The sequence below is a fragment of the Podarcis muralis genome, chromosome 1, assembly GCF_964188315.1.
Source record: "Podarcis muralis chromosome 1, rPodMur119.hap1.1, whole genome shotgun sequence".
Classification (NCBI taxonomy): domain Eukaryota; kingdom Metazoa; phylum Chordata; class Lepidosauria; order Squamata; family Lacertidae; genus Podarcis; species Podarcis muralis.
The window spans coordinates 114,709,071-114,731,640 of NC_135655.1; the positions used below are offsets into that span (position 1 = coordinate 114,709,071).

At 41.6% G+C, this 22,570-nt stretch overlaps 1 protein-coding gene across 4 annotated transcripts in view; it reads left to right on the top strand.

Moving 5' to 3' along the window:
• The first annotated feature begins 1,239 nt into the window (after positions 1–1,239).
• LNPK (lunapark, ER junction formation factor) overlaps positions 1,240–22,570 on the top strand; it is a 40,001-nt gene continuing 18,670 nt past the window's right edge. The window contains exons 1-7 of one of the 4 annotated variants that reach the window (XM_028749084.2): positions 1,240–1,449; positions 3,239–3,315; positions 5,513–5,603; positions 9,563–9,607; positions 11,693–11,880; positions 14,873–14,931; positions 18,123–18,163. In XM_028749084.2, coding sequence (XP_028604917.2) covers positions 5,577–5,603; positions 9,563–9,607; positions 11,693–11,880; positions 14,873–14,931; positions 18,123–18,163 — 360 coding nt within the window. In that variant the 5' untranslated portion in view covers positions 1,240–1,449; positions 3,239–3,315; positions 5,513–5,576. The remainder of the gene's footprint in view (positions 1,450–3,238; positions 3,316–5,512; positions 5,604–9,562; positions 9,608–11,692; positions 11,881–14,872; positions 14,932–18,122; positions 18,164–22,570) is intronic. The other 3 variants (XM_028749110.2, XM_028749074.2, XM_028749101.2) reach the window with 3 other exon arrangements.

A 22,570-nucleotide genomic window follows, 5' to 3' on the forward strand; every position in this document is an offset into this window, starting at 1 on the left:
AGCTTCGAGAACACTGTCCAACAATCTTGTCCTCTGTCATCCCCTTCTCCTTGTGCCCTCCATCTTCCCCAACATCAGGGTCTTTTCCAGGGAGTCTTCTCTTCTGGCCAAAGTATTGGAGCCTCAGCTTCAGGATCTGTCCTTCCAGGGAGCACTCAGGGCTGATTTCCTTAAGAATGGAGAGGTTTGATCTTCTTGCAGTCCATGGGACTCTCAAGAGTCTCCTCCAGCACCATAATTCCAAAGCATCAATTCTTCGGCGATCAGCCTTCTTGTGTTGAATGTTTTTCTAGTGTGTTCTAAAGGTGTGGTTTGTGCTGCTGGTAAACCAAAATAGTCCAGTGATACTGTAGATGGGGCACTACTAGATCTTATTATTGTTTCATAAAACTTGTATACTGCTTGATTGTAAATTCCCCGAGCGGTTTGCAAAGAAGAATATCATCATGTCAGCGAGCCTTATATGGTGTACTAGCCAAAGAACCAGTCCAGAGCACTTGGGGAATTTCCCCACCATGGTTTCCAACACAACATACTTTGGGGCTGAAATAATGACTTGCCTTAGGAAACCGATTACTTAATATATTTTAGAAGCCCTGCCCGACAAGTGACCCCAGTAATAAGGAGTCACTTTCCATTCCCTGCTGGCTCGGAATAAGTGTTTTGCTTGGAAAGCAGGCATTTCTAGCTAGTCAGCAATAAAAAGCGCCTTCGGAAAACGTGATTTCACTCCTTCCTTCCACCTCCAGCTAGACGCGCGCTCTCAAAACTCCCGCGCAAGATCCAGCAGCGCCCCGTCCTCCTCCCGCCCAAACTCAACGACCGGCAAAGGGGCGGAGCCTGATCTGGGCAGCTGACAATAGCAGAAGCGACAGGCAGTCGTCTTATTCCCCCCCCCCCCCGCGCTCACCTTCGCCCCGCCTTCCTCCCAATGCCGCTTGTTACGTTGGTTCCTCTGCCCTCCCACTCAAGAATCAAGCTCGACTCGTCGTCCCTTTTGCCCGCTTCCGAAGGCAGCTTCAGCTTGGCCTCCAGAACAGGCGCGGGCGCCTTAAACACAAAAACAAAACACGCACAGCGCGCGTTGCGTTCCAAAAGCAGGTGTTTTTATCAGCCCGACCGCAGCGGCGGAGGCGGGGCGAAAAGCAATGGACCCTTTTTCCCTTTTCCAAGATGGCCGCTCTGCGCCCGTTTCCCCCCCTCCACCCCCGTAGGACGGTCTCTCTACTACACACCGCCCTTCCCCAAGATGGCCGCGCTGCGTGCGTTGCCAGCGCTCGCACGTCGTTCCTGGATTTGAGGGACGGGGAGGAAGTTGAGGGCGGGGAGGGGGGCAGACGAGGCGGCGACGAGCCCCGTCCACCTCCTCCTCCTCCTCCTCCTCGCGGCAGTGCGGCTTCCAGCGGGGCGGGGAAGGTGCGCGTTCAAAAGCGAGGCGCAGAGAAAGAGGTGTGTTCGTGGCGTCTGTAGGAGGAACGAGCCTGGCTGAGGGGAAACTCGGAGGGGGAGAGAGGCAGGGGGAGGGCGTGTGGGAAACTGGTAAAAGTAGTAGCCGAAGGCAGCCTGTGGAGCTCAAGGCGGGGGGGGGGGGAGAAGGGGGTAGCGGCTCAGGAAAGCAAAACAAGGGGAGTTGGGTCAGTCAGCTCGTCAGAATTCGGCCCAGTGAACCTGTTAAGGTCCACGTCCTGAGTGAGTGAGATTTGCCAGAGTATAAATACCTTCCCCCCGCCACCGCCTGTCCTGATCATTAATCCTGAATACGTGGGAGCAACGTTAGCCCAGCAGCCCTAACCCAGTTTACCTGGGAGCAAGACCCATTGAATTCAATAGGAGTAAAATATGGGGAGGGGGCGGTGCCAGGAACTCTTTGCATCTTTACAGGCGTGGGTTTTAACAATTTCGCAGGCCTGGTTTTGAAAATAGATTTTGGGCCAGGGTGAGGCATCCTTGGTGATCACGTTTTAATTTAAACCCCAAAACAGCATGCGGCCTTTGCTACAGTTGCTTGGGGGAGTTTTCCTAATGGGCCACCATAACTACCTGAATTTCTCCCTCCTACCTATGTTTTAAAGGCGATCATAATCAGGGATCATTTGTGTGTGTGTGTGTGTCTACACACCCACACACCCAGTGGCGTAGCGTGGGGGGTGCAGGGGGGGGCCGGCCGCACCGGGCGCAACATCTGGGGTTAGGGCAAATCCACAGGTTAGAGGGCGCAAATCCACGGGTTAGGGGGCGCAAATTACTTGCCTTGCCCCGGGTGCTGACAACCCACGCTACACCACTGCACCCACCCACCCACCCACACCCACACAAATTATATACATATATACACACACTATTTACACACACACACATATTTACATATACACATATACACACACACACACATATACACACACACGTAACTGTGTGTGTGTGTGTGTGTGTGTGTGTGTACATACCTCTATATATGTGTCTATATCTGGCCTTACACACTTCTGGTAAATTTTAAATGATTTGGCGTGTTTCACAGTTTATTTATTTTGTGTAAATGTGATGCAGCGAGGGGAGGAAAGTTTTGTAAGGAAGGATTCTGGTTGTGGCGAAGTATGCACTACATAGGCACCCCCACCCCCATATGTCATACATTTTATGTGCTCTAGACCCAAATCTGGTTGCTTAAGCATGAGGGCAACATTTGATTTTTCTGGTCTTGAGACTGATTCAAAAGGAAGAGTGTATTTTGGATTAGCTGCTGTCAAGTATGAAACATTAGTTAAGGGACCTTAAAAGTGTGTGTCGTTACTGGCTGAAACAAGTCACTGATTTTTATGGGGGTGTTTAGTGGTGGAGAAACCAGGAGAAGTCATCCTGTTTGGGCTTTCTGCCTTGGTTGGTGAGAAAAAAACATTGCCCTATTCTTCCCAGTGAACTGCCTAGGCCCAAAGCAACCCCACCATTTTGCTTCTTTGTCACCCTGTGTGATTTTAAGATAGCATCTTATTAATTTTCAGTCTATAATTATAGTATCTGTCATGTCTTTGAGAACAAGTACAGACATTTGGTGTCCACTCTGGAATTAGACATGTTATAATAGCTTAAATATATCATTTTCTTCTGCTTCTGGCATTGTTCCTTTGGGTTAGTAATTTACCCACTTCAAACCTTACATGTTTTTTCAGTAATTGCCCAGATGTATTTTTGCTGAAATAGTGACTTGGCAGTGATTTAAATACTCGAATAATGTTTTCTTCAGCATCCCAAACTATTTCTGACCTCACAAGCAATGTTCCCTGATGATGAAGTAAATGTTGAAAGTGTTGCAACTTGAAGGTAAAAATGTAGGCTAGTGGATATGAAGGGAAACTATGTGCTAAAACTATCCGCTACTTCTCAGCTGTATAGTTGCTTTAGTTTGCAGCCTCCATGGCTACATTTTTAAAATACATTTTCGGGTTAAGCTATGTATGGTTGGGAAGCAATGCAGTTTGGCCCTCGGTTCAGGGTAGCAGCCTTGATGATGATCCATTGATTCCTGAGTCCAGTAACAAGTGTGCAATCATAAATACCATATAAGGTTTAGTGTGTCATAATTCATGCAATGCAATTCTATACATGTTTGTTAAGAAGCAAGCTCTGTTGGGTTCAGTGGGGCTTAGTTAGAAGTGAGATTATATAGGACTATAACCTATCAGGAAGGAAAAATCTCTCCTTTTGCTTGTTTGTTATTTAATTAATTTTATTAATATTCCACCCTTTCCCCAAACTGGGACTCAAGGCAGCTTACAAAAATTCAAACAACATGAATAAAATAAAAAAGCGAAAAATATATAAACGACAATGGTTAAGAAGTAGTTAAAGTATTATAGAATTAAAACTATATACTGTAAAAGCAAATCTATGGACATACAGATAGTAAAAACAGCACAGCCCTTTTAAAATGTGTTTTGGGGGGTGTTATTGGGTTGTTGTTTTTATTTTTATTATGTATTTTGTGGTTTTATATTTTGATTTTATTCTGTGAACCGTATTGGGACCTCTGGGTATAGGGCGGTATATAAATTCAATGTATGAATGAATTCTCTTTCCTTAAAAACAGCCAGTTCCCCCAATCCTGTCAGAATTAAACAGCCTTCACCTGCCAGTGGAAGGACAACAAAGAGGGAGCCTGTATAGCTTCTTTAAGAAGGAAGTTCCAAAGCTGGGAACAGCCACCTAGAAGGCCTTTTTCTCCCATCTCCCCACCAAATGTGCCTGTGAAGGTGGCGGGAGAAGGCCCTCTACTGAACATCTCAGAGCCTGGGCAGGTCCTTCAGATAGCCTGGGCCTAAGCTGTATTTTTTTTTACATAGGAAAGAACTCTTTTTGTTAGATGGATTATGATGATTTAGTTTAAGTTTATATTTCTGAATGGTACAAGTAATTAATATAAAATACCTGTTTTCATTTTTGGGGGGGTAAAGGTTAATGTTTGTGTAACATTAACCCCTCTCCTCATGTCTAAGAAAATAATTACTAGCCTTGAAACATCCATGATTGATACTGTTCTCTTTTCTATCATATGAATAAGTTTTGGTAGCTTTATCGGAATAAATCTGCATAGACTTGTTTTTAAAATTACCTTAACTTATAAAAGTTAAAAATGTTAATTTCTTGGACACCATCTAGGAAGATTTTCTTTCTTTTCATTCCTGCTGGCAATAAGACCACTGGTTTCTATTGTGGAAACACAAATAATTGCTCTGATCCTATTAGTTAGTGACTGACTGACAGCTCTATTCTATACATGTCTACTCAGAGGTAAGCCCCATTTATTTGGCTTACTCTCAGGTAAGTGTGTTTATGATTACAGCCTTTTGAGTGGCATGTGTAGGCTATTATGATACGATGTGGTGCTTTCTGTCCAGCTTGCAGAGAAACCCCCATGTCAGAAACCCTGTTCCACAATTTGCATTGACAGGTATTCTAGATTCTCTTGGCCATTATGCCAAGAAATTGAAGTACCATTAAAAATACTTTGAGGCAAGTGAATTAATTTGAGTTGTCTTACACCATATTTGCATTAATGGAAGTCTTGAATTTCAATAACATTTCTCTGATACTTGCACAAAGTTCATAATAAAATTAATATTGAAATTCTTGCAAAATATTATTCATTTCTTAGACATCTCATTGTAGATCTGCAGTTACTAATCCTAGTCACCTAACTGATTGGTAACGTGTTTTTAATTTTAAGATTTGCTTATAATTTATGGAGTAGAATTGTATAGGGCTTCTCTGGCTATGTGGTATTGTAGGGTGTGGGTTTTCTAATGACTTCAGATTTGCAAAACAGAATATACAATCTGAAGCATAACGTGAAACACATGTATGTTAAGTTAGAATGTGATGGAAAATATGGAAACTATAGGCCGTTTATGTTTTGTCATGTAATTGTGTGGGTGACTAGAATGCTGTTTGAAATATCTTTATACTTCTTGGATTACACTGCTGGTGTATTTTTAATTAAACACAAATGCTTTAATTCTAGCTGTGAATTCCATTACAAGATTGGTTATAAGTTACCAAAACGACCTGTCTTCACAAATATAGAAATGGGTGGAATCATTTCCAGATGGCGGGTAAGTAAATCTTCTCACCTAGAGGTGCACATTTTTGTAATGTAAGAACAGTGTCTCAAATGCTGTTTGTAAGTAATTTGCTGTGATGCAGAGCAGAGTACAGAACTTGTTCGGCGTGCCTAGGTCAAGAAATTTGTCTTAGTTTCATCGCACATATGGTACTTTATCAGTGTACTGGGTCAGTCTTAAGGTACTCCTATTTCTGTTTGAATGGTGTGCCTTCAAAACAAAACATGAGACCGGAATTTTGACATTGCAGAATGACTTCTCACAGGTCTCAAAATGTGCCCAAAGTAGCCGTCTTTTCCCCGAACAGTGGCAAGAATGCAAGATAAAGTTACCTGTACTTGGGCTGCAATTGCAAAACATAATCTGCTGTGCTGGGAAATGATAGGATAGAACAGGATAGACTTCTCTCTCCACCCAGCCCAAAATAGCTCCATCAGCCTCCAGCCATGGAGTGATGCTGTTGTCACTCCTCTGATGCAGAGCTCCCGGTTGTGCCTGCCAGTTGGGTTCCCACTGACAGTAGCCCATGGAAAGTACCAAAACGAGGTGTTCCAGGGGAGAGGATGGGGCTGAGCTGGTTTGGGATCTGCTGGACCCTGGGTGTCCCCATTGTCATCACCCAATAACATTAGGCCTGATTGTTATGCCAGCTTCGAGCGGGCCTAGTGTGGAGCAGGGGTTTATCTGCCCCCCCTCCAACTTCCACCCTGGCCAGCTTAGTGGCACTGCTGCTATACTCCTGTCATACCACTGCCTGACAAGAGATGGGATTGCACACTTTGTAAGTTAAAGTCAGTGGGCTTAAGTATATTTTTTATTTTGTTGGGATTGTATTTAGTTCTATTTGGAGGAGATGCCTTGGGCAGAAGATCTGGAAGAGTATGCAATCAACAGTCAAGCACTAATTATGTAGCTGTTCATTGTCTATAAAAAAAGTATTTGTTGGCATGAAATCTGCTGAGTGTTCGTATGCCAGTTTTGTGACCTCTGAAAAATAGCCTGTGGAGCAGCACGGCCTTTCTGTTAATGAGAAGCCCACCTTTATTTGTTTTGGATCACATTTAACTGTTTTTGGACCATGAACAAAAAATAGTACTTGCTTACTATTCAGAATATATATTATCAGTCAGCTTTATAAAAACCCTGTAATGTAGGACATTATCATCACCCTTGTGTTACAGATCAGAGAGGGGGAAGGGGAGCTCTGGCTGCGAGGACAGTAGCTCGGATTAGAGTTGTTAAATCCCAATCCTGCTAAAATTAGTCAAGGTGATGGCCTGTTGAGAGCACATGAATGAATTCCCTTGGTGTTCACTTGAATTGTGAATAAGATCGCACTGAACCGGCATAGGTAAATATCATTGGAAAGTAGCCTATTTCTCAGTTCAAGAAAAGAAAGGTTTGCCTCAATCATGAGCTGAGCAAGTTCCAGCTTCTTGGCCCCACTATCTCTGCTTGGGTCATCAGTGCATACTTCAATAGAAGGTGGAGATCCACACTGGTTGGCAGTGGCTCTCTAGGGTTTTAGACAGGGGACATTGCCAGTCCTACCTGGCAATGCCGGGGATTGAACCTGGGACCGTTTGCATGCAAAGCAGATGCTCTATCACTGAGCCACGGCCCATAGCATACGGCTATGTTACTGTTGTTCCTTGTGCCACACACTTTGAGAGCCTCTCTGGGCCATAAGCATTCTTTATAAACAAATAAGTAAGTTTTCTTTGGCACTGAGATTGAAAATGTAATTAATTGAAAGCTATGTGTACCTTGGTTAAGATACTTGTGGCTTACAGATGCTGCCTTGAGCACTGAAATATATAAATAATATATTACAATTCTTTCTATGCTTGGACATAAGGCAACAGCCTTCTTGTTAGTCATATAGAGAACATAGTGCTGTTGGTTTGCAGTTGTATTTTGTATATGTGGCGTATGTTTACTTAAGTGAGCAAATTTCATACTTCACTTACTCTAGAAAAGACTCATTGACTTAAATAAGGAATGAGGCTCCTTCATGCATGAAGGAAAAAGTGTTTTTACTAAGGTACCAAGAAGATGTTAACACTGTTGTATGTGAGAATTTGTACATGGATTGATACATGTGTGCATATTTGCCATATTTGCTTCCCTCCTCTTCCCTGAAGGGGCTCAACTCTAGCAGTTCGAAATCTAGCAGTTTGAAATCATGGCAAAGTGCAAGTAGATAAATAGGTACCACTCCGGTGGAAAGGTAAACGGCATTTCCATGCTCTGCTCTGGTTCACCAGAAGCGTCTTAGTCATGCTGGCCATATGACCCGGAAGCTGCATGCCGGCTCCCTCGGTCAATAAAGCAAGATGAGTGCCGCAACCCCAGAGTCGTTCATGACTGGACCTAATGGTCAGGGGTCCCTTTACCTTTACTCCCTAGCCCAGAGCGCTGCCACTCTATAGCGCTGGCTATCACGTTGGAGAAAGAATCTTCAATTACTGCAGTCATTGTGTTTTGTTGCCCTGTTGATTACACAAGAAATTTATCTTACCAAAAATTACCCTCAGCACTGTTTATTGTAGGAATGTCAAGAAACTTACCACTGAACAGTCATGCTGCCAATGTCCCTTCCTCATTTGTTAGCGTGTTAAGGCATAGGACCCAATCACTTTTCTATGCTTGTGTGCAAGATCATGATGCAGTTTAGCAGTACTTTAAACATTTTCCAAACACTACAAGTTACCTGTTCCTCAATCCAGTTTATCTCCTTTTAACTATTACTGAGAGAGCAGAGGAGACTAGAATGCATGTATGCACACAGGTATGCACACCTATAGTTGCCTAGGGTCCAAGTTTGTGCATGGATGTCCCTGCCCATGAGATATTTTGCTGTAGAAGTAGGTGAAACCGGTTCCCCTGATTTCCCCCTGTAGATCCCTGTTCCCCTGAAAAGCTGCTTCAGAGGGTCAGAGGAGCAGCCAAGGGGAAGGAGGAAATGGTGCAAGTCACGCCTCCAGCCCATTCCTGCTGGAGTGTCCATAGTATCTTAGCTCTTTCTGCCAATGCAAATCTGTCTCCAACCATAGTCTCATGTTCTCTCTCTTTTTTTTTTTTTTGCTTTTTTGTAGATTAAGATCAGGCAGGTACATTTTATCTTCAAATAGTCCTTTCTGTTCTTCTCAAGTTTATTTTCACCTTCCCTGGAGTATTGAGGCAAAAACCACATTATTATATTTTTGGAAAGACCTAAGAACATTCAAACAATTTCAAGGAAGGTTCACCAGGTTCCTCCTTTCAGTTGCTTATTTGCAGCATGGTGGTGTGTTTGCTGAATTTGAATAAGCAGGGATGAGAGAACAAACTTTGGAAAATATATATGCCATGGTTTTATTATATAAAAGCTACTTTCAAATATGAGAATCAATTAAAAATCTCCCTGTGCTTATTTATTTTCTTTCCCCCTTTCTTCATCTGTTCATGCATTTTCAGTTTTACAACTTTCTTCGCTTTCTGGTGAACTTTCACATATTCTTAACTGATCTACTGTGTTTGTGTACCACAGCTTTGATCCATAAGACCAATGCTGTTCTATGTGTGTATGGTATAGAATGTGCTACTCTTGAAATTCCTCCACTACTCTGTAAATGTTGATGATGGTCTTCATATTGTGTTTCTTTCCTCATATAATCTGAGGGAGGGATATTTGATTACTGGAAAAATTGTAGAGCTTTGGTTTTAAATGTTTCTCTAAGTATGTTGTTGTTTGTCACTTGTGGCATATATTATGTTGGCATGATGTGACTGAGGAACTTAGGATGGTAATATTCAAAATGAGGTTTGAAGATATTTAGTGCAGTACTCTATGTAGTGCTAATCATTACATTTTCCTACAAATCTGATATTCAGTTGTTGGCTATATGTTTATTATTACTTAGATATTGAGGGCAAATTTTCACAGCTTTTTTTCTTTCCCTTGTAAGCAGACAAAGTCTTCCACAATAGAAGTATTGGAAAAAATAGATAAGGTATGTTTGATCTCTTATTGCTTGCCTTAATGTTAAGAATCTTAGATTTAGCTCTTATTTCAAGTGTCAGCAGTTGCCTTTTATGGTTGGATTTGGACACTGTCAATACATTAAGGCTGGTTCTATGAAGGAATGGCAAATAGATTACAAATTTTAATATACTTGATATCAGTTGTACCTTCTCAGATAATCGGTTGTTAGGGGTCTAAAAATCTGTTTAGAAAGACCTGTTTTGGTTGTTGCATTAAACATGCAGTTCATTTTAAACTATGGTTTAATGTGAATGAGCAACAAACTGAGACATGCTGCTGCTTAAGCCATTGTTTAAAAATTAGCTATTGTCTAAAGTGATGTGCAAACTGGGCCGATGTGTACAACATACGTTATGTGGGTGCAAGTCATTGTAGACATGGACCATGATTCAAATAAGGGAAAAAGAGTGTGCAGGGAAACAGCAAACCAACTGGTGTTTTGGATGCTGTCCCTGCCACCCTTGTTCCAAATGCCAACAATTTAAGACAGGCATAGGCAAACTAGCTAACAGGACCAGTGGTCAGGGATGATGGGAGTTGTAGTCCCAAAACATCTGGAGGGCCAAGTTTGCCTATGCCTGATTTAAGACCATGCATTCTCACCCACATAGTAATTGTTGGCACAGTCAGTGCTTAATAATAATCATCATCATAATAATCATAATAATTTTTATTTATACCCCGCCCTCCCCAGCCAAGGCCGGGCTCTGAGCGGCTTACAATCAATAATAAAAACAAGTTGAATGATTACAACATAAAAACAAAATTAAAATACAGCATTAAAATATTGAAACATTAAAATATTAAAATGTAGCCTCATCGCAGGAGGAGAAGGAAAGGAAAAAAGAAAGAGAGGGAGGGAATCAAATTGGCTCCAAGCCAAAGGCCAGGCGGAACAACTCTGTCTTACAGGCCCTGCGGAAAGAAATCAGATCCTGCAGGGCCCTGGTCTCATGAGGCAGAGCGTTCCACCAGGCCGGAGCCAGAGTTGAAAAGGCCCTGGCTCTGGTTGAAGCCAATCTAACTTCCTTAGGGCCCGGGACCACTAGGGTGTTGCTATTTATGGACCTTGAGGCTCTCCGTGGGGCATACCGGGAGAGGCGGTCCCGTAGGTACAAGGGTCCTAGGCCGTGAAGGGCTTTAAAGGTCAAAAGCAGCACCTTAAATCTGACCCTGTACTCTACCGGGAGCCAGTGCAGTTTGAAAAGCACTGGGTGAATATGCTCCCGTGGCAGAGACCCCGTGAGGAGCCTCGCTGCAGCATTCTGCACCCACTGGAGTTTCTGGGACAGCTTCAAGGGCAACCCCACGTAGAGCCAATTACAGTAGTCAAGCCTGGAGATGACAGTCGCATGGATCACTGTGGCCAGGTAGGGGCGGGAAAGGTAAGGGAGAAGAAGAACAGTCTTAGAAGAACAGTCAACTCTCCTTTTAATTTACAAATGCTTACATGATCGTTGGTTACTCCAAGTAACTGGCTATTCACAAGCCAACGATACTTCCTAGGAGTGCAGTTCCATCAAAATCGCTGGAAACGGCTTCAAAGTAAAAATGGTTAGGATCAGGATGTTACATGGGGGCAGGGAATATTGGCCGTCTGGTGTACTGAGTCCACAGCGATTCTGGACAATAACCTCACATGAAAGCTAAAACTTCACACTTTCCTTGTTTCTGTCATTGTCCTGGGCATATTTTGTTATCCAGGACAGGAGATTTTTAAATTCAGCTTAATAGTGCTTATTTTAGAAATAGGAAAAAACATAGTGAAAACCTTGGTTGATAAGGCCAGCATAATTTCATCCATCTTCCTCCCAATCACAGGATTCCCTATGCTTCTCCCTGTTTCCCCATGTGCAGTGTGCAGAAGATTGCCCTTGTGCGAGGGCTGTGCATGTATGTTGCTGCACACCACTCACAGATCACATCATGCCTTAGGTTAAATAAACCAAGGATGTTAAATATATTCATTCTTCTGTCTCAAGATAAAATGGCTGGAATGTACAATCTTGGCACATAAGGTTAAATGCTCAAAAGATTTGTTTTTAATTTACAGGATATCCAGGCACTAGAAGAGTTTAGAGAGAAAAACCAGAGGCAGCAGAAGCTATGGGTTGGAAGGTTTATCCTCTATTCATCTGTTCTCTACCTTATTAGCTGTCTAATTATCTATTTGTGGTATCTGCCTGATGAGTGGACAGCAAGGTTCGTCATGACTCTTCCACTGTTTGCATTTCCGCTGATGTAAGTAAAACATGACTTCTTTGCAAGCTTTTTTTTTCTAGTGGTGATGCTTAGTGAGTTGTAGTACAGGGTGTATATATTTCACAGTTCTAGAGTTGTCATAATTTACAGGCGGTTTTTGAAAAGGTTAATGTAGCAGAATATCTCTACATAAGAAGAGATCTGTGGATCAGACCAAAAGCCTTTTTAGCACAGCATCTTGTCTTCTATGTTGTCTCACCAGATGCCTTTGGGAAGTCCACAAGCAGGATATGAGGGCAATAGCACTCTTCTGTTTGGGTACCCCAGAAACTGGTATGCAGAATTATGTTGCCATTTTCTAAGGTCCTCTATGAATTCGTCTAATCTTCTTTTAAAACCATCAGAGTTGATGGCTGTCATTGAAATCTAAACTGGTGGGCAGATTTCTGAAAGAGCAGATTTCTGAAGTGTAAGGTGATTATTTTGATTTCTGAATAGCTTTTAAGTTAACCCATTTCAAGCGGCAACATCATTGTGCATAAAAGTTAATGAAACTGTATTTGGTGTATTGCTGTGCTGGTTTTGTATTTGTCTGTTATTCTGGTTGTCTCTTGTAGTACGGTTTTATTATTTTCAATTTTTGTATGTTTCCTTGATAATTTTTTTGCAAAGCACCTTATGATGCAATAATTTTGCACACTTTTGTTAGCAATCTGTTTTGAGACAGACCTTTCAGAACTTATTGTTAATGGCGGCATATAGGGAGCAAGTGTCCCCTGAATACTTCCATGTTGATAATTAATGCGAAGGGTCTGTTGTCACTGTTCAAGACACTGGTGTCTGCTGTTTGCAGAGTCTTTTGCTGGATCTTTCAGTGCATTTCAGTGTTCAGGTATGTTTGTAGGTATGTGGCTCAGAACTTAAATTTCGACTTGTATGACTTGCAAAAAATGCAGTCCCACTCTTCGTCTGTCCCCAGAATAGTTTAGTTTTCTTCCTCGCAGGAAATGAATGATTGGTAAGCAGTTGCCAACCTGTCTTTGTTTGTGGTCAAGTTGTGGAGCTGCACCGTACATCTGGTGTGATCCCCAGCACTAGTTCTAGACGTTTTTCATCCTTAAGCAAGCAAATTAAGCCTGCCTTTTCCAACTGGCACTTGTTCCCTGTTCAGCAACAGTTGTTGCTGTTTTGGCTTACTCTCGAGGGTCTGATTGTATTACTAGTGCTGGCAAAATGAGCTGGCTTCCAGGAATATGTAGTTTGCCTAACTAGATGCCTGCATTTCAATTCCTGTTTGAAAAGTTGAGAAAAAAACAACATGGTTTTACTTCTTTAATTCTAAAACATTGTACAAATTCATTATGCAAGGATTTTCTTGAATAATTTTTTGAAAATAAATCTTCATTTTTGACTCTGCATACTAAAATGGTAATCAAAACATTAATACTTGTCTGATCTGCTGATCTCTTGGAAAAAAGAAGTGATTGCTAAAAACATTTATGCTTCTCAATTTACACCTAAATAGTCTTCTCCTTGATCATGCATCTTGTGCAAAAGGTGTTTTGCAATTCATAGAATGAAATTGCTTGCAAAACTCTTGATCTAGTGTGACTTTCAAAAATGCCTCATTGTATTGGTCAGCCTGTATTGTGTCAGGGCCAAGCCAAAGGACTGTTTTGGCATGACAAAGTATATTGAGGCTGCTGGTTTTTCCATGATAAAATGGCTGTTGTGGTCAAACTGATAATAGTGTAGGTATGGGCTGAGTTCTACTCATAGTGAAGTTGTTTGCTGTACAATGAACAGAGCTTGCAATTCAGAACAATTTGAGCATAAGGCCTGCTGAGACCCTTTGGCTGTCTTTCACACAGTAGTTTTGTAGTACAGTGGTACCTCAGGTTACATATGCTTCAGGTTACATACGCTTCAGGTTACAGACTCTGCTAACCCAGAAGTAGTGCTTCAGGTTAAGAACTTTGCTTCAGGATGATAACAGAAATTGTGCTCTGGCGGCGCGGCAGCAGCAGGAGGCCCCATTAGCTAAAGTGGTGCTTCAGGTTAAGAACAGTTTCAGGTTAACTACGGACCTCTGGAATGAATTAAGTACTTAACCTGACGTACCACTCTACTTCAGTAAGGGGAGGGGGTAAAAGCCAGGAGTTCAAGTGCTTAGGTCTTGGTGCTGTCTAACAACTAGGGAGTTGCTTCAGCAGGATCAAACACCCCGCCGCCCAGGACTTAGAAGGTTACAATTGCTGCTCTATTCAGCATTGATCAGGTCTCCTATGGAGTACTGTGTTCAGTGTTCAGAGTGGTTTTGACAATTGGGAAAGGAGATCTATGAATGCAGTAAAGAATTGATATAATGTAAGAGAATAGGTTGTTTGATCCTGATGGTGGGTAAGCAGGACAGCAGGTTAGGGTTTTTGCTGGTTTACCACCCACCTCACTGCCCAGCAATTCTCCTCTCTAAGGATTCTCAGACTCCTGGTTTTGGGGGGACTTCAGCATTCATGCCAATGCGGTTGGCTTTGGGATGGCTCAGGACTTTATGGCGGCCATGACAACCATGGGGATGTCTCAACATGTCATCGGCCTAACACATGTGACAGGCCACACTCTGGACCTTGTTTTCACAACTGGGAAGGAACTAGGGTTTTCTGAAAGTGATCTGAAAGTCTAGACAGTATAAATGTCCAAGTTGGGGCATGGGCTTGTTTGGATCACTGTTATCATTCACATGCTTACTTTGCACTCAAGGGATTCTATTTTGCAATCTAAACGCTCTTTCTTTTAAACACTTTTAAAACAATCCATGTAAGGAACCCATTCTGCTAATATTAAATGAGGTTTCTGTGAAGCAAGCTGATCTGTCCCTAGTTGCTTTTTGAGACTAGCATTAATTGTGAAGTTTTAGATTAAGTTATGTTAAAGTCTGCTGAGGAAGTTAATTCCATCCATAGTGAAGAATGGCACATTCAGTTTCCTTTTGCCTAGATTTTAATAGTGGAAATTCTTTCTTTCCCCACAGAATTTGGTCCATAAGAACACTCCTCATTTTCTTCTTTTCTAAAAGAACAGAAAGAAACAGTAAGTGTATTTTTCCTTATCCACCCCCCCACCCCCAAATTGTGTAAGCCTAAGCCATGGGACCGTATAGATACAATTACATAACCTATAGTTGTCTCATGTTAAAATACCTTGTGGATGGTTTTGTAGGTGAGATTTATGAGTGAGTTTCTTTTAAGACTTCAGGAAATCTACTCAACCTTATAGTCAGCTATAAAATGGAAAATGAATATAAAATGTTTTGAAGATGAATGGATTAATTGTTAGGTACTTAAATGTGTCTGAAAGCTGAATAGCAAAGGGTATTTAAATACACTTATCTTGCTATATTAATAGAAAGTAATTATGACTAATTTATCTTTTGGTAAATTCACAGTATTTTAGAAACTCGTGTATTCTACCCTCTAATACATCAAAGCATCACTGGAATTAAGGAAGTATGTGTTTGTTCTAAGTTATGAAGCAGCAAGTGTGGTCTAATGGTTATTAGAACGTTGGACTGGAGAACTGGAGAAATATATGCTCAGACACTATTTCTGAGTCTAACCTATCTCAGGATTGTTGTGAAGCTAATATGGTGAGAGGAATGGGAACCAACTTCATTTTGGAAGGAAGTTGAGATGTATAATAATAACAATAGCAACAACAATATGGATTCAGTCTGAAGTTGGATGCAGCCTTAGCAGGACTTTCCTAGGTTAACCTACTGAAGACCCTTTTCTTCCCTTGGTTATTAAAGAGTGCCTGGTTTTGTTGTCCTCACTTGCATGACAATTGTGCCCACAGAAAGGGTCTGGTTTAGAATCCCATGTGCTACTGTTAAACATGATTCAGTTCCCCAAGAACCTGATAAAAGAGTCCTATACTTAATTTTTGTTGGTCTATGACTGATAAATTCTTTTTAAAAGTGAGTTAGAACTCAGATGGTGGAATTGACTCTCAAAGGTTGTATTGATGTCATGACAGCAGTGCAGGTTAAAAAATTAATTGCAGCTTCCTCTCTTTATTTTGCTACTTTTAAGTTCTGCTCATTCATGAATTTTGCCCAAAACTTAGGGTTACCATGGCACCAAAGAACTTGCTGTTGCTTCTGCATGGACAGTTGTGATTGGAGCAGTGGCTTTTCATGACAGATGTTGCTTCTTCCTTTCTCATTTAAATGTTTTTTTTTAAAAAAGGAAAATGGCAGAAGAAATCTTTACTTAGCTAAGGCAAATCTACCTGGAGGTAATGTGGACTGAGCCCATGGGCTTCCTAGGGAAATGAGAAGAACCCCAGGTTTGAGAGTTATTTCCTATGCAGCCTCTCTCATGCTAGTGGCTTGTGGCTGAAATCTGTTGTGCTTTTGCCATATTCACAGTCACATAGGGTTGAGCATTGTTTGCAACATAAGTGACTGTAAAAGTCACTTGTTCACTTCTGTTATGCCTTTCTTCCTTGGATCCTAAAACTGCAACAACCCAGTGACAGTGATTTTACCCAAGGCCAGTTAGCAAGCTTCACGGTGAAGATGCCAACCTGGTTTTTCCAGTTTCATGCAACATCCAGTCCCTTTGTTGCATTAGCTCTCTCTATTTCCAAACAGCCCAGAACCTTGTTTGAATGGTTTATAATAGCCTTTGCCTGCCTGGTACTCTCCAGATGTTTTGGACAGTAAGTCCCATCAGCCACCACCACATGTAGTCCAGAACATTTGGAGGATGCCAAGTTGGCAAAGGCTGGTTTATAACAAACCTGTTACATTTCACAGTTTGATGCCCTTCGCAAGACGTTTCTCTGTTCATTACTGCATCTTGACACGTTCCTTTCTGCTTAAACCCTTAAAAGCCTACTGCTCCACAAACACTGTAGGTGTGCTAGGCGCTTTACAGAATTAATACAGGCCCTCACTGGAGGGCTTGCAACAGATCTGTATTACTACTACTTTGATAGTGGCTTCCTACATTGAGTTTATTGAGTTTGAAAATGGAATAGTGTTAACTTAATGAAAAATCCCACATGCATTTCCACCCCGCCCCCAAAGAGGTTTAGCAAAGTGTTAAAACTGCATTTTTATAGTGTTTCTTTTCTTATATCTCAGTAGAATGGCTTTCCGACTGGCAATAACTTGTTTAGGCAAAAAGAGATTTTATTAATTTTGAATTTCTGATAATGCACACTAATTCTGGGGGTGACATTTAACAGTTTATATTGAGAAGCTTATTTTTATTGTTGTATTTTATTTTACGAAATTTATATACAGTGCTGCCCTCCATCAAATGATCCCGGCTGTGTGCAGTATAAAAACACAAAAATATATAACATAATAACAGACAAAACAACACACACACCCCAGTCTAAAAGACCATAGATTAATTTGCTAAAGGCCTGTGAGAAGAGGAATGTATTTGCCTGGTAGCTAAAGCTATGTAGTGAAGGTACCAGGTGAGTCTACCTGGGAAGAGCATTCCATGAACGGGAAGCCGCCATAGAAAAGGCCCATTCTCATGTTGACACTCTCTGGACGTCTCATGGAGGAAGAAGGGCCTTGGATGATGATTTCAGTGTCTGGGTCAGTTCATATGGAGAGAGATGGTTCTTGAGGTATTGCAGTCCTGAGCCGTTTAAGATATTATAGATCAAAACCAACACTTTGAATTGGGTCTGGAAACTAGTTGACAGCCTGTGCATTCGGGCCAGGATTGGTGTTATATGCTCAAACCATTCTGCCCAGGTGAGCAGCCTTGCCACTGAATTCTGCACCAACTGAAATTTCCGAACCATCTTCGAAGGTAGCCCCATGTTTAATATGTATAGCTCATTGCAATACTCTTACTTAACCTTCAGCCAAATTCACATCTTTATGAAGTGGCATGCCTTCATCCACAGCTTCACATCAATATTTTAAACTTTTTTATTGAAGTTATTATGATGGGTCAAAACAATTTTAGTTCTAATAGCAGCTTGATTGATAAAGTGTTACATTAAAAGGGTTCATAATTCACCACATTCAGTTGCAGTAAAAATGGTAAACTGCTTGTGAATGATGATGCATCTTAAAAAACTCTTCCATTAATTAACCAAGAGACAGGGGGTTTGCTAATGTTATACTCGAATGCTGGCCAACATATTGTATTCAAATTCAGAGTACCAGTGTTTTTATTTATTGCATATGCATGCATATTTGACATGTCACCTTGGTATTAAATATTGATTTAAATCTTCTTCTTTAGATGAAGCTTTAGAAGTTCTAAAAGCCGAGAAGAAAAAAATAGTAAGTGTGTATATTTATAAAGACGGCTTGGCAAAATCTTACCTTTAATATCTCGTCAAATAAACTGTATAAGTTAACAGGATTCGATTGGGCTGAATGGATGAAATCCAATTTTGTGTGAGTGCCTCCTCCCCCCTCACAATGAGATTTCCTTCAAATCTCCAGAGCAGATTTGGGGGCATGGAGGCTGGAAGGGGTAGGATAAGAAGCGGTTGGGTTCTGTTCTGTGAACAGAAGTCAAGTGCACAGATATCTTACCCACCCCCTTTGCTGGGTTTGCAATAGTTGGGCTCAAAATATGGCAGATAGTCTTCTGTTTTGCAGTGTTTATCATGCAATTTTACAGATAACTGTTTTTAAAAGGTAAAATAATATGAACATTGCTAGGATTGTATTGTGCAGGTCCTGAACTGAATACTAACAAAGTAGAAATGCTTTGTGTTCAATCAGAAACTTTGCCTTTTGCTACACCACTTTTTTGATATAGAAAAGGAGAAAAATAACAGTAGCGGAATTAATTCACACACCCACACAAAGCTGTATGTAGAATTAGAACTAAGAATACAAGCTAGCCAGCAACCCTATGTCTTGGGTCCTCTTAAAAATGGATCCAGGTAAAGATTGTCACAGTGGCTTCAAGTAATGCAGCAATCACCTCTTTTATTATTCAGTCATATATGCAGTTTTAAAATCACTACATCCAATCAGCTATCCACTACCCGGAAAACTTTTCAGTATATGAACGGCAATGGAAGGGCACCTATTCCTTATGAATTGAACTGTCCTGATGCAAAATATCATCGAACTTCAGCATTAGAAATGCACCTTGAACTTCAGGTCAGGTACCAGCGAACCTGTAAATTTTAATCAGATCTTTTCGGTTGAACTGTTTGGTCATCTCTGTCATATCCAACCTGTTAACAAATGTTGCTCTTTTAGTGTATATCAGGGTTAAGTCAACATGCCCTCCAAATGTTGTTTGGCTCCCAACAACGTTAGCCTTAGCCATCATGGGCAATGATCTGGGATGATGGGAGTTGTAGACTAGCAACATCTGGAGGCACCATGTTGGTGGCTCTTGCTTCAAACTATTGGAAGAAGCAAATTAGTTGGAGTTTGCAATTCATTCTACTGGAGATTTGCGTTAAGAGACTGGAGAGTAGGGCGTGGCCAAGCACTTCTCGCTCCCAGTCCATTACTCTTTGTAAGTCTTGGACACCATTAATAAGCTGTTCCAATAGCAGAAGTTATTTTTTATGTATTTGCAGAGAATTTCTAGAGCACTTAATAATAGAAAAAATCCTAAACAGTGCATGGATACTTTGACTGTATTTTTATTTGGTTGATCATTCACAGACTTATTAATTCTTACTAGTAGTAGGTGGAATGCATGTAGGCTGTTGGATGCCAGAATTAATGTTTAATCAGGGACTTTAAAATAAGTTTTAATCTTGATTTACATAGGCCTTTCTGCAAATCTGATGCTGCTTAAAGATAATATGCCCCTAGGTAGATCAGGGCAGAAATATGAAAACGTATTAGTAAATGTGAGGTGGTGCTGTCAGCTTCAGGAAGGAATGCCTGGAGAACACATATTTGCACATCTGCTCACTTGTTACAGCTAAATATGTACATATTTGTTAAGGGCACACCACTTAATCTTAGAGGCTGTAGTTTTTAAGGGTGCTGAATGTTAGGAGACCCTTATTTCTCTCAGAGAGCTACAATTTTCAGAGTTGTTCAACAGTCGTTCATTTTCCCCAGGAAGTCTGGGCATTGCAGCTCTCTGATGGGAATAAGAGTCTCAACCACTCTCAGCACCCTTAACAAACTACAGTGGTACCTCGGGTTACATATGCTTCAGGTTACAGTCGCTTCAGGTTACAGACTCCGCTAACCCAGAAATATTACCTCGGGTTAAGAACTTTGCTTCAGGATGAGAACAGAAATCGTGCTCCGGCGGCGCGGCAGGAGGCCCCATTAGCTAAAGTGGTGCTTCAGGTTAAGAACAGTTTCAGGTTAAGAACGGACCTACGGAACGAATTAAGTACTTAACCAGAGGTACCACTGTATATGCAAGGTTGGGAACACCCTGCACCCAGAGAGATTGGTTGGAGGAGTTCAAGGCCTTGTCAGAGATACAATTCTCCACATGATGGCTCCCAAATGGGAGCAGGGTGGTTGACTGCCACTGTTGGTGCATTCCAGTAGCTGTTGGAATACAACTCCCATCATTCCTTTCCATTGACTATGCTGGCTGGGGCTGATGGGCATCTGAGTCCTAAACAGCCAGGTTGGGCAAGGCTGTTGTAACAGAACCTTTCGTGGCGTGTCCCTGAGAAATAAATTTCGTGGGAACACACAAAACCCTGCTTGGTCAGCTTGTTAAGGTGAGATGCTTCCATGGCACATGTCAAATTGATTGAGGGAATCTTAATGGAATGAGATGGGTAGGTAAATACAGGCTTTCCTTACAGTTGTGACTTCTGATTGTGTGGCCTTTAAAAGGGATTAGAAAAAAGCAGCTAGTTTAGTCTTCGATAAAGGGTTTTGAAAGGGCAAAAATGTTTTGTGGAAATGTTCTCCGTAACTTATAAGAATAAGAACCTATGTAAAAAGGTCAAGGGAAATACGGTTTGTGAGCCAATGAATTTTCTATGACCTTTCTTATGTAAGTTTAGCTTTCAAGGAGCACTTGCGTCTTCCACATGCTAGTTAGTTACTTGTGCCAAATATTTTCCTCTGCCAATAAATATTATACAACTTTTGCCCAGAGATTGTTGAGGGCAGCAGCAGGTGGTGTGCCATGAATGCCCATTGCTCATTTTGTGGGGATGGAATTGTGTACACCCTTAGAATTATTTTACTCTGTTGCTCCCCCACAAATCCTTTCTTCAGTACTGTTCAAGCGAATTGTGACAGCCATCTGTTTGGCAACATATATGGTCAAGGCAAGGGCACCGAACACATTTATTTATTTAACAAAATTTCAAAACAACTTGTTTATTTAAAACAACAGCTCTTAAGCAGTTTACAAGTACATGATCAGATGTGGATTTTTAAATGTGTGCATTTCGGGAAATAAAAAATCTACTTAAAGAAGCAATTTAAGCTAAATAAGTGCTAAAAAAGGAAAGTGAGTACTCTTCTAACTCCCTCCTTCAGCTTTATGTACTTTTAAAGGGTGAAGAAGGTAACCATTCTCACCACCTCATGACTAAGGGGGACACTGAGTAGGTAGGCTTCATGGATGCCAGGGGAAGACTTCAAATGCTGCCGCATTGGCAGCTGTTACTGTAATGGGTCTCTGGATTTATGTAAGTTGTGTATCATTTAGATAGTGGCTTCATTCTTTGCTCTACTGGCATGACAAAGAAATAGAAGCCCATTCGGGCAATGCACTTCTACACAGGTCCCAAAAGAGCTACATTGGCTCCTAGTACATTTCCAAGCACGATTAAAAGTTTTGCTACTGACCTTTAAAGCCCTTAACAGCCCTGTATACCTAATGGAACGTCTCCACTCCCATTGTTCAGCTCTGACACTGAAATCTAGCCCCGAGGGCCTTCTGGCCGTTCCCTCACTGCAAGAAGTGAAGCTACAGTGAACCAGACAGAGGCCTTCTCTGTAGTGGCACCCGCCCTGTGGAACGCCCTCCCATCAGATGTCAAGGAAATAAACAAGTATCCGACTTTTAGAAGACATGTGAAGGCAGCCCTGTTTAGGGAAGTTTTTAATGTTTAATGTTTTAGCGCATTTTTAATATTCTGTTGGGAGCTGCCCAGAGTGGCTGGAGAAACCCATCTAGATGGGCAGGGTATAAGTAATTTATTATTATTAGTAGTATTAGTAGTAGTAGTAGTAGCAGCAGCAGCAGTGATTGGTGTAGTGTAGCTGTAGCTCAAGTGTAGCTGTAGTTGTAGTGTAGCAGTAGTGTAGCTGTAGCTCAATGGTAGAGCATCTGCTTTACATTCAGAAGGTCCCAGGTTCAATCCCCAATGTTTTCAGCTGGGACTGGGGAAGCTGCCCTCTCTCTAAACCTTGGAGAGCCACTGCCAGTCATTGCAGACACTGCAGAGCTAGATGGACCATTGGTCTGACAGTGTATCAGGCAGCTTCCTGTGTTACTATCCTGGAGCAGTGATGCCAGCTACAGTGTTGATGATGCTGTTTGGGGCAAGCGTTGGAGGTGCGGGTGGAGGCAGCAGAAAATATCCTTCTCCCGTCCCCGACTGCTCTACTTGGCAAGGCAGTTTAGCTACCGAGTGGAATGTGCTTGGTAATGTGAGAGGACACCACTACACTAGGAGTGATCGCCAAAGAAGAAGATTCCTGTAGCTGCTGTTGCCATCAGTACAGTTGTAGGGATTGGAACAGATCCTTAATTTCTCTAATCCTTTTGGCAGT